This window comes from Amblyomma americanum, chromosome 5 (genome assembly GCF_052857255.1).
Source record: "Amblyomma americanum isolate KBUSLIRL-KWMA chromosome 5, ASM5285725v1, whole genome shotgun sequence".
NCBI lineage: Eukaryota > Metazoa > Arthropoda > Arachnida > Ixodida > Ixodidae > Amblyomma > Amblyomma americanum.
In genome coordinates, this window is record NC_135501.1 from 53,918,344 (window position 1) to 53,931,017 (window position 12,674).

At 45.7% G+C, this 12,674-nt stretch overlaps 1 protein-coding gene across 1 annotated transcript; it reads left to right on the plus strand.

Moving 5' to 3' along the window:
• The first annotated feature begins 5,270 nt into the window (after nucleotides 1-5,270).
• On the plus strand, nucleotides 5,271-6,678 carry LOC144133878 (uncharacterized). Its single transcript, XM_077666945.1, has 4 exons — nucleotides 5,271-5,554; nucleotides 5,730-5,886; nucleotides 6,029-6,398; nucleotides 6,469-6,678. The coding sequence occupies exons 1-4, from the start codon at nucleotides 5,458-5,460 to the stop codon at nucleotides 6,676-6,678; spliced, it is 834 nt and encodes a 277-aa protein (XP_077523071.1). The 5' UTR covers nucleotides 5,271-5,457.
• Nucleotides 6,679-12,674: the final 5,996 nt, after the last annotated feature.

Genomic DNA, 12,674 nt, shown 5'->3' on the forward strand with positions numbered 1-12,674 from the left:
GTTCTCGACGAAAAATTTCGCCACTTCGGCTGCGCTGCCTTTCGGCAGAGCATTAGTTTCAGCGAAGCGGGTGGGATAGTCCGTCGCCACGACGATCCACTTATTTCCGGGAGTTGATGTCGGAAACGGTCCCAACAAGTCCATTCCGATCTGCTGAAAAGGTTGGTAAGGAGGCTTGATCGGCTGTAGTAATCCCGCTGGCTTTGTCGGCAGTGTCTTGCGTCGCTGACAGTCTCGGCATGTCTTGACGTAACGGGCGACATCGGCGGTTAGGTGCGGCTAGTAATATCTTTCTTGTATCCTTGATAGCGTCCGGGAGAAACCGAGGTGCCCAGCGGTCGGATCGTCGTGTAGGGCGTGCAGTACTTCTGGACGCGGTGCCGACGGAACAAGAAGATAGTTGGCGCGGACTGGTGAGAAGATCTTCTTCAGGAGTAGGTTGTTTTGAAGCATGAACGAAGACAATCCACGCTTAAATGCCCTAGGGACAACGTCGGTGTGCCCTTCCAAATAATCGACTAGGGCTTTTAGCTCCGGGTCTCCTCGTTGCTGTTCGGCGAAGTCTTCCGCGCTTATTATTCCAAGGTAGGCGTCGTCATCCCCGTCATCTTGCGGCGGCGGGTCAATGGGGGCGCGTGATAGGCAATCGGCATCTGAATGTTTTCGTCCGGACTTGTAGGTTACAGTGATGTCGTATTCTTGTAGTCTGAGGCTTTACAGTGCCAGCCATCCTAAAGGGTCCTTTAAGTTAGCTAGCCAACACAATGCGTGATGGTCGCTGCCCACTTTGAATAGCCTGCCATATAGGTAAGGGCGAAATTTCGCTGTGGCCCAAACGATGGCGAGGCATTCCTTTTCGGTTGTAGAATAATTGCCTTCCACTTTTGATAACGACCGGCTAGCGTAACCTATCACGTGTTCATGCCCATCTTTTCTCTGGACTAGGACGGCACCGAGGCCTAGGCTACTGTCTTCAGTGTGGATTTCGGTATCGGCGTGCTCGTCGAAGTGCGCAAGTACGGGCGGCGACTGCATGCATCGTTTGAGTTCTTGAAATGCGTCGGCCTGCGGCGTTTCCCACTTGAACTCGACGTCACATTTAGTTAGCTGAGTCAGCGGCTCAGCAATGCGTGAAAAGTCCTTGACAAATGTACGCACTGCCTTCTTGTCGATGGGCTGCGGGGTCTGTGCGATGGCAGCTGTCTTCTGCGGGTCAGGGCGGACTCCAGACTTGCTGATGATGTGGCCTAGGAAGAGAAGCTCATCGTAAGCGAAGCGGCACTTTTCTGGCTTCAGAGTGAGCCCTGATGACTTGATGGCCTCTAGTACTGTGGGAAGTCGCCTAAGGTGATCGTCGAAATTTGCGGCGAAGACAACGACATCATCCAAGTAAACGAGACAGGTCTGCCACTTCAATTCTGCTAAAACCGTGTCCATCACGCGCTGGAACGTTGCAGGCGCCGAGCACAGTCCAAATGGCACAACCTTGAACTTGTCTGGGGTGATGAAGGCGGCCTTTTCGCGATCTTTTTCGCCGACTTGTATTTCCCAATAGCCAGACTTGAGATCCATCGACGAGAAGTATTTTGCGTTGCAGATCCGATCCAATGCGTCGTCTATCCGTGGGAGGGGGTATACGTCCTTCTTCGTGATCTTGTTCAGACGACGATAATCGACGCAGAAACGGAGGGTTCCGTCCTTTTTCTTCACCAGGACAACCGGGGATGCCCACGGGCTTTTCGACGGCTGGATGATGTCGTCGCGCAGCATTTCGTCGACTTGTTCTCTTATAGCTTCACGTTCTCGCGGCGAAATTCGGTAAGGGCTCTGCCGGAGTGGTGGAGCGCACTCCTCGGTGATTATGCGATGCTTGGCGACTGGTGTTTGTCGAATCCTCGATGACGTCGAAAAGCAGCCTTTGTATCGTCGGAGCAGACTTCTGAGCTGCTGTTGCTTAATCACGGGGAGACATGTAATAATGTCGTAGTCTGGTTCGGGAACCATGGTAGTCGGGGTAGATGCGGCGGAATCCGAGAGGACAAACGCATTACTTGTTTCCAGAATTTCCTCGATGTACGCGATCGTCGTGCCCCTGTTGATGTGCTTGAACTCCTGGCTGAAGTTTGTCAGCAACACATCAGTTTTCCCTCCATGCAGTCGAGCGATCCCTCTTGCGACGCAAATTTCATGCTCTAGCAGTAGACGTTGGTCGCCTTCGATGACAGCTTCTACGTCAGCGGGTATTTCGGTGCCGACCGAAATAACAATGCTGGAGCGAGGCGGGGTGCTCACTTGATCTTCGAGCACACTCAAGACGTGGTGACTACGAGGGCTCTCCGGTGGTATTGCTTTATCTTCCGGCAGCGTTATTGACTTCGACTTCAGGTCGATGATTGCGCCGTGTTGGTTCAGGAAGTCCATACCGCACCTCCACCAGATATCACGTGGTGATGACGTTGGAGAACGCAGTAGCAATACTGTGAAAGACAAAACAAACTTTTATTGGGCGAACCTGTGCCCACAAAAGAGGCTACACTTACAGCACAACGGTAGCGGCGAACACGGTCGGCGATCGTCGAAAATCTGATCCGCGGGTCAAGCGCGTCGGCTGTTATATAGCAGTCGTCGAATGTTCCAGACTAATCGTTGGGACCCCGCGTGCCTTCCACAAAGTTCTGCACCATTCGCGTCAGGCGATGAAATCAGATAACATAAGGTTCGGCTACAACAGACAGCGAATAGAAGCATCGATGACTTGCCAGAAACTTCGGATAGATGCAGGCGCGTCCCGGGCTGTGCGATAACACTTGTTAGGCCACGAAACGTGGTCGCCCGATAAAGATAAATACGCGTGTCAATATCGACTGCAACATAGCTGGTATTTATTCGGCCGCCGATGTTCGCAGGGCTCGTTGTAGCAAGGAACTAACGCGTTCAAAATTAATGCTGCACACAAAATCATCAAGAACGGGTGCTTTCCGAGGAATGCCTGCTGCCCACTCTCTTTTACCGCGCTCTGTGTCGACTAGAGAGCTTAGAATGTAGCGCGAAATATTCGGCACCCTTCTTTTTCTGTGCACATTTTTCATCTAAACAGGGCTCAGTCTCGCGCACTCAGCGTGTCAGGTAAGGCGAGCGAACACTACAAACACAGACTCAAACATTCATATTCCGAGGCCTGAATTGGGAACAGTTGAGAATAAGAGCAAATGGCAAATACCTAAATAATCTGCTATTCGCTGATGACAATACCTCGCTGAGACACTAAGGAGGTGAACTGCAAATTATGATCAATGGGTTAGACAGGCAGAACAGACTGCTTTCTTAAAATTAACATGCAGAAACCCAAAGTAATATTTAAGAGTCTAGCAAGAGAAGAGCACTTCACAATTGAAAGCGAGGTGCTGGAAGTGGTAAAGGTCTACTTAGTTCAGGTATAGTGACTGCTGATCCGGATCATAAGAGGTAAATAACTAGGAGGATAAGGATGGGGTGGAGCCCATATGTCAGGTTCTCTCATATCATGAATGGCAATGTAACAATATTCCTCAGAAGAAAAGTGCACAACATCTGTATCTTACCAGCACTCACCTACCGGGCAGAAACGTGGAGGATGACGAAAAGAGTTCAGCTTAAGTTAAGGAGAACGCAGCGAGCCATGGAAAGAAAAATGATAGGTGTAACGTTAATAGAACGGAACCAGGCAGAGTGGGTGAGGGAAAAACGCGGGCAAATGACACCCTACTCGAAATTAACAGGAAGAAATGGGCTTGGGCAGGGCATGTGATGCGAAGGCTGGACAACCTCTGGCCCTTAAAGGGAGACTGAGGCGGTTTTCAAATCTGCTAACCTTCTAGGCTTTTGAAGTATACTCATTGTTGATCTTGCTTGTGAAGTTATTTTTTCAGTTGTTGCAAAAGCATCGCCACAATCACAGATTGAATGCGCGCTGTTCAAATCTCCCGCGTCCCGAGAGAGCGCAGGAGAGGAGAAAAGCAGAGAGGAAAACCTCCTCCTTGTCGGCCCGTGTGACGTCATTTTGAGGAGCCGGAGACCCTCCGAGTCACCCGAACGTGCTTTCAGCGCGCGTTGTTCCTCGTGTTGCCTGCGTTGTGGTCGTAATCCCAAAGTGTTTCAGCCAAGTTTTCAGCATCCGACCACGTGCAGCCGATCTAACATGAGGTACTGCTGTGCGTTCGGGTGTACGAGCACCTACGGCCGCGACGATGTCGTCTTCCACACTTTCCCGAAAGATCAAAAGCTCGCAGCGCAGTGGGTCGTTGCTGTGAAGAGGGATAATTTCAAGCCGACCAAAGCAAGCGTACTCTGCTCGAAGCACTTTCGTGACAACGACTACGTGCAGAGGTTGTCCCTAATGCGATCGCTAGGGGTTTCTGTCAAAGGGGCACGGCTGAACCATGACGCGGTTTCTTCACTGTTTTTGCACAAAAGAAGCATGCCACCACCGCCAAGAAGTGCATTTGCTAAAAGAAGGACACATGAGGTGAGTCTACTTCCGAATTTAAATTCATTACTCTGCGGCAATTCTGGTCTCATTTGCGTGTGGAGCTTTGCATGAAGCGTTGACCGCGAGTAGTCCACGCGGAGAGCGATCCCGCGATGGTACGGGCACAGCGCCGCGCGGCTGTACTCGGGTTTCCTTTTCTCGCGCAAGGGGATATGCTACAGAGACCCTTGCGCTATACGTCACTTAACTCATCAATGAAACACTGCTGATGATTCCTCGCGTGCAGACGGGACGGGAAATTATAATGGTAATGGTCTTGCCCATGCGCACTGGCGCCTCGCTATTCCCCTATGTCCCTAACCGATAGCTTCACACTTTTCAAATCTGTCCAATTCCGATGTGGTTATGCAAATGCGATAAGTCGGCAGGCGTCATAGTATACTTACAAGGTAAACATACATTTCGATGATCGCCAAACAGCCGAGAACGACTTCACATACGCGGTTTTCTTGCTTTGATAGAAAAATTTTCAGTAAAGAGCAATTCAGTAATTCAGTACACTTTTTATCCTTTCAGGTCCTCGCAGAACTGCTTGGAGAAGGATCAAGCGTGGAAAAACTTGTTCCAAAATTGGGCAGTCCCTCTGGTAGCCCAACAGGTAATGACGCTACATTCAGTCTGAACATTTAGTTGTGCATGCCTATACTGTGCATCAAATCATGTCTCAGTCTGTGTTGCAGATGTCACAACAGAAGCTAGAGCAGATCTTTGTGCAATGCGACATGAAAACTTCGGCGTGGAAAATTCACTAAGTATCCTCGCTCTCACTGGTAATGACCAATCTTCAGCAAGCAGAGTAATGCAAGGCATTGACGCCTTACACATTATATGATAACCTGCTCATTATTGCAGATTCAGCACATGATGCAACGCTGAAGGTTAAACTGACCGAGTCTTGTGAGGGAAGACACAAGTCGGTCCAAGCAACGATGCGGCCAGCGACAAAAAGCACAGCTGTACAGGCATGTGTGAAAAGAAGCATGGCATCACACCACTCTCAGACAAAACCACACACTGTATCTATCGGTATGTGCCTCCACAATCAGCGTACATTTTTTATGCATGCATTTGTACAATAATGACGGGGAAGGGGGCAAAGCGCTATAGAGGTTTTCAGTTGTACTAAAATTTCCGCATATTCTATGTTGCGTGCAGTGGTAACAACTACTAAATGCAGCTGCACATATCACATGATTTTTAGGCATTCAGGTTGGCAGCCCCATGATAAATGTAGCCACTCAAACGACCATGCCAATCCAAAGAGAGGCCATTGAAAATGATGACAGCACAGAAGACGAAGGTGGAGATGAGGACTACGATGATGAGGACTACACTCCATGCGAAGAATTTGAAGAGAAGTATGCGATTTATTAACAGTATGGTAAAAACCTGTTTGCCCTACTTTTACTCTGGTGCCATAAACATTCACTCATGTTTTTCATGCAAGGTAGCGTGTTTAGGCTGTGCAGTGCGATTGAAAATTTGCCCATTCTCTTCCAGGCACGGATGTGTCGGAAACTCCCCAGATGAACCCGGCAACGAAATTTTTTTGGTGCAGGAGAAGTACCTTTGGAAGCTTTTCCAGCTGTGCACAGAGTGCCTCGCACCTCGTACAGTCAGATTCGAGTGTGAAGGCACACTTCTAGAAGTTTATGGGGAGTGTGCATCTGGCCATTTTGTTTACTGGTGTAATCAGGACGTCGAAAAACAGCAGCCGATGCTCAACCTGCAGCTTTGCGCAGCAGTTCTCTTCTCTGGATGCAACCCAACAGCTACACTGAGAATGCTGGCTTCAATTGGTGTACCAGTTGTGAGCAACAGGACATTTTTTGCAATCCAGCGTTCATATCTGTGGCCTGCAATTGACAGGGTAAGGAGTCATTGTGAAGAAGTTTCCAGCTTTCTTTGCATAGGTCCAATGCGCACTGTTTTGTTTTCAGGTTTGGAAAGAAGAGCATAAAAGTCTGCTGCAAGAGCTGCAAGGCCAACAGGTGAACCTTGCTGGAGATGGACGGGCTGATTCACCAGGATTTAGTGCTAAATATGGCACGTATACTCTGATGGACGTTGAACGCCACAAAGTCTTGCATTTTGAAGTCGTGCAGGTGCGTTTCCACTTTGCTACAACAACGTTCTGCAAATTTCTATAGCTCCCTAATGCCGCCAAATGAACTGTAACGCAACATTTAAATATCATGACTTCTTTCTACAGCACATGCATTATCATTGGCTTAGCCTTGAATCCCCGTGCTGGTAGATGAAGCATCAGCATAGCACTACCATTGTTAGAAATACAAAGATTTATTTTCTTAAGAATAGTTACAGCTGGGAGGAGAGACCTCAATGCATGCAGTCTTTTTTTAATTGGTAGACACGCTACACATCACTCAATATCCTTTGCCATTATCATACCACAGTCCAATGATGCTGGCGGCAGCTGTCGCATGGAGTTAGAAGGCCTGAAACAAGGCCTTGCTTTTCTGGAGAGTGGGAGCATCAAGGTAGCAGTGCTGGTGACCGACCGTCATACACAGATCAAGTGCTTTCTCCGCAACAACAAAGCTGCAATCGCCCATGAGTTCGACGTGTGGCACATGGCAAAAGGTATCTAGCAGCTGTGGCTTTATGGTGGCTGATAAAGTGTTATTTTCAGCATATTAATGGAATATATTACATTAGTCCTATTTTTTTAATATGCATTTTAGGTATCACCAAGAAACTGCACACAGCTGCAAAACAAAATACCTGCGAGGAACTTGCACCCAGGAATAAGTCTGTGTGCAACCATCTGTATTGGGCGGCAGCATCTAGCGAAGGCAAAGCAGAACTCATTGTGCCCAAATGGCTGTCACTTCTTAACCACATAAGGGACATCCACACACATGACCAGGCATCGTTCCCCACGTGCTTGCACGGTGACATCGAACCCAAGCAGTGGCTCAGAGAAGGTATGTTACATTTTGTAATGAAAATATGTGAAAGGCCCTAGCGAAGCATAATTAGGCACATCTAGGTATGATATATAAAGTAACAAAATTCCAATAAGAGAGGGTTTCAGGTACGAAGACATAATCTCTAGAGTACTATTCACTGCGTGTTTACAGGAGGTATTCACAGACCTCAAATGAGAACTGGCGATAAGAGTTAATGAAATTTGGTGATCACGTTGCCTTGCTAAAGAACTCGGAACTCCAGAAGAGTGGAAAATGGGGCTAGTTGGTGCATGTTTGTCATTTTTCGAAAGCGCTGAAACAACACGGACAAAGAAGTGACAGACAGGGATGAGCACTTGTCCATGTCTGTTCCTTCTTTGTCCGTTTTGTTTTAGCGCTTTCGAAAAATGAACTCGGAACAAACTGCAAAGCATTATCGATGACCTCGACAGGCAAAGCAGAACAGTGGGTCTAAAAACTTTATGCATAGAACTTAAGCAACGTCCAACAGTCTCTGAAGCGAGCAGTGGTTTATGATAGGCAGCGAAGCATTAAAAGTGGGAAGGGAAGAGGTCTTTTTAGTGTAGGTAATGACCGCAGATCCAGACCATGTGAGTGAAAGAAACAGGATAATAAGAATAAGGACCAGTGCATTTAACAATTATGCTGAAAATTGAATGGTAATTTACCAGTATCGCTCAAGAGGAAATTATACAACAGCTGTATCTTACCAGTACTCACTTATGGTGCAGAAACAGAATTAGCAAAAAAGGTTGAACTTAGATTGAGTACAATGTTGCAAGCTGTGAAAGTGAAAAGTGTAACATTATGATATGAAGAGAGCAGAGTGGGTAAGTGAACAAACGAGTTAATGATATCTTTGTAGAAATCAAGAGGAAATGGCAGGCAATGCAATGGAGAGGCTGGACAACCTATGGTTGTTGAGGGTTCCAAGATTTTCCAAGAGGGTTCCTCTGGATTCCAAGATTTCAGCTACCTGTGCAGTGCAGCTGAATTTCAATGAAAAGCTTCATGAGCTAAGCAAATAATGGCTGTTTCAGTTTATTTCATACCATTTATTACAGTGCACCTCAAATACCAATGTTTATTAAAACTATCGAAACTTATAAGATGTGCATTACTGAACACAAGTTTATTTACAGGTGCACTGAAACACTTTTTAACTGGTTGATGCAGAGCATACAGCAAGCCGCACACTTAGAGCTTTACAAAGAGATGATAATGGCCATTTCTTTTTAGAATCAAAGGCTTTCCAGAAGCTTCAAGACATTGCAAATTCTAAGGCCCTTCTGCAAGACATGCCGCGGCTATCTACTAGACATCAAACCTATGGATTAGAGGCTTTTCATAGCCTTCTAGTGCATTTTGCACCAAAGACCTACCATTATTCGTATTTGGGAATGAGGGCCAGGTAAGCTGTTGTCTTCTATTCTCTACTTTTACAGTCAGAAGCCATCGATATCACAAAACAATTGTGTTAAACAAAACAAATGTTAGACATGCATCTGTAGAAAAAGTGAAAGGCATGTAGGCACGTGCCGCAACTATATGAACAGGTGCCCATCTTAAATTACACTTACTGAAATTGTCAATAGCTGCATCATTTCTTACGTCGTATAAACAGAAATTAAAAACACAGTCGACCGAATCAGAAGGGGTTTTACATGCCGACACTTTGTGGAAATTTAGAGTTTTGGCTGTGTTCACCATGCAAGCACTGCATTTTCATTTTCAATCCGCCCGGCAACTGAGGCGATGCTTTGTTCTCATAGCTCTTGAAAAGTAGTACTTTGCTCCTTCAGTATTTTCATCACGCGTGCTCATGGTGCTTTCAAGCACTAATTGCTAACATGGTGTTGTGCTCAACTCCCATCAGTGACCTTCTTTTCTCACATGATCTTTACAGTTGGACTGTTTACATATGTTACAAGGTAACACGTTTTCACACTGTCCTGTGCAACTTTTTCAGGACCCAACTTGCTGTACTTCGCTACAACGAGAACAGTGGACGTGGTCAGGCACGCACAAAGGATGGCACACTTCGATGGTGTGTGCGTTACCCAAAGGCAGCAGGTGGTGACCCAACAGCTTGTCCAGTGAAGGAGTCACCCACTCATGGTAAGCTTGCACCACCTAGTTTATTTGGTCACGAAGAAAGTGAATATTGCACAAGCTACAAGATGAAATGCTCACACAGGCTACGTCAAACGCCTCCTTGACAAGGTTGTGACCATGGCTGAGAGCATGCAGCCTCAGGAGAGGAAACCTGCTCCAGAATCTCGTCCACCACTCAGCAGCAGTTTTCCAAAGGCCCCAAAAGAGAACCTGGTCGAGAAAAGAAAGTCAAGGTTCAACAGACAATGATCAGTTTCTGACCATCTGCAGAGAAAATACCGGTAACTAGTATGGGGTTTACCGCATGTCCCAAATCTGAATGTGGCTTGATAGCCATTGTGACAGGTAAAAATGTACAGCGAAGGATGTGATGACATGCACCGTATACTTTAATTAGAGAAAACTAGTTACCAAAATGTTTGGTTCGTCAAAAAAAGAAACAGATATTACTAAACAGAAGGCAGAGTAGGAAAAATCATGCAGCCACTAGAAAGTATGTAGACCACTGTGCACTATACGCTGGGGATTGCGTAGATTATGAAGGAAAAAAATGCAACCTTGATAGCCACTTTATCGCCTGTATCCTTTCCTTTATGACATTTTTTTTCCTTTAGCTTTTTTTACCTCTTGCTGTTTTATTGCCATCGTTCATTTCGATTCTGTGGCATATTTTTTTGAAAAGGGGGGGGGGGGTCTGTTTTTGCATTCTTTTCATGTCAGTATGGCTATTAACCTGCTTCTCCCCTACCTGTAGGTGACAGCCTCCATGGCCAGACAACAGCTGTTTGAAGACCAAGTGTGCCATCTTCCAACCCTCCTCACTCCACTCCCCACCATAACCCCAGTCCATCCTCCTTAGAGTGAAGGGCCTATATAACCCCCGCCAATGATGACCGCACTTGACCTGACAAAGACAAGTCCTCTTGTTGGAACGTTGGTCGCTGGACTGAGGCTCTCCCTTCATTTTATTTTTTTAAGATTGAAATCTCTCATACTTGTTATCTGCCATTACGAAAGAACCAATGCACTACTACCACTTATTTAGCAACCATTGCTGTCTTCTAGAAAATATTACTAGCGACAGACAGTGGTGAACACACCATACGCTATACGACAGTATCTGCGTGATCTTAAAAGCGTTATGCTTCTTCATTTCTCGACAAATTGCAGGCTAGCACGGAAGAAGACTTAATCATTTTGCTTAGTGTGCTTCATGGAATAGTCATTTGGTAAGCAGAAAAAAAACTTTTTTCTTGCCACCTTTCTGCTCTGCATTTCTACGGTAAACATGTTGCAATTTTTTGGGCCTTATTGATTGGAAGGGCAATGATGGTGAAGAAATGGACACAAGGCACATTTATAGCTAGGAGTTCAGTGTGTTGGCCCTCGACTACGGCACTTTCCACCAGACTATATACGTAGCTCAATTTTTCACAAAATTTAGTTGAACGATATTGCATCCATCATTGTATCCAGTGTTGGATGTCTATGTCTAACCATTTAACCATGCATGAACTGCAAACAGACCAACTACCTCAATCCAAAGCCACACTAGGGAGACAGCTAGATGCCAGGGCAGACTACAAAGGAAAGTTTCACCCCAATTACAGATCTTCAGAGGTGATTTTTTGTCCTTGACACAAGTAGGTTTTGCATTGCCAACAGGCTTCCAACATGGTTTTTATTTTTTCTGTGACAGTGTTTAATTTATTTTATAACTCGCGGTAGCAATTCTGACATGACTAGAGTTTTATTGCTTTAGCTTGCCCTTCTAAGCGTTCGATAAGCCAAACAGACCTTCTCTCTTATTTCAGTTCCCTGAACAAGTGTCTACTGTGCATGCATCCATATGCTGCTAGCGTATAATTACTGCACGGAGCCCTCATATTTGCATTTATGCCCAAGATTTAAAAAAATAATTTAACTGACGTAAAATCTTATTTGAAGTGGACTTGCAAACTCATTCAGCTGTAGAAACTACGATTTGTTTAATCCCTGCAGCTGCATCTTTCAAGTTGGTGTTAGTTCAGCCTAACTGCCTTATTTTTTCTGTCATACTGAAGAGCCTCATATGATCGAGAATTTTAGGGCAGCGTCATCAACTCCCAATAAAGGAATGAAGTTTTGCTAACTCGGACATACTTGCTTGGCACCGGCGTCAATAAATGCCACAATACAGCTATTCAGTGTAGTAAAATGCAACTTGATATTGGTTCAACATGTGCCTAACTGTTTTGTTGCTGCTGGCGTAGTGGATCATCACAAGCAGTCACTGAAATGCTGGATGCCAGGAGGCTGTCGCCTCCTACCTATAGCAGAACAACGCTCGGCCAGCTTGTACATGACTGCTCAATGGCAATGGTCATTGACTGAAGTTACAACCCGTGTAATCCTTGCTGTCTTATCTTGCAGGTTGGTATTGGAACACAATTATCTTGTGTGACCTCGCTGAATGGTAAGAGATGTTCTGCCAATCTTCACAAATTAATGCACCTTATTAACATTTTTAGAGGACCACAAATACTTTTTCCTGGCTTCAAAGCGGAATAAAATTCTGGGTTTTTGCCATGTGGTTTCTTCATGTCAATCACACTAGTGCCAGGTTCCTGCACAGTGATTGCAAGAAAACCTGCCAGAACTCAGCAGACTCAGCTAATTTAAATTAGTCCTCACTCCAAAAAGCACTTTTTCTTGCTCTCACTTTGCAATAACCTCAAGAACTGAAAACAACACACACATCTGTAGAAACCTCTCTCTGCAGGAACACATAAAAAAGGTGGTTTTCTCAGACTGTATCCAGGAGACAACTTGGCAGAAAGCGTAGACTGTTTCTCATTTGTTTTCAGATGAGCCAAACAGCAAGTACGCTGCATTTCGCTATAACCTGTGAATGAAAAGTGTTAAAATTTCCCCCAGGGTTGATTCAAATTTCTCACTCATTAGTGGAGCATTTGCTGTTCATTTTTTTTCAAGAATTGTAGTGATAAACCACAGGCTATCATAAATTTCGCAGTAGCCGCACAGAGCAGGTCTCTCCTAGCGATTTCTGGCACTTGATAATAAATGCAGCAGAAGTA

Bases quoted from the DNA above. Each gene is read 5' to 3' on its own strand.
- LOC144133878 (XM_077666945.1), top strand. From the start codon at position 5,458: ATGCGGCCAGCGACAAAAAGCACAGCTGTACAGGCATGTGTGAAAAGA. The intron at 5,555-5,729 runs GTATGTGCCTCC...CATGATTTTTAG, and splicing joins ACCACACACTGTATCTATCG to GCATTCAGGTTGGCAGCCCC. The intron at 6,399-6,468 runs GTAAGGAGTCAT...TTTTGTTTTCAG, and splicing joins TGTGGCCTGCAATTGACAGG to GTTTGGAAAGAAGAGCATAA.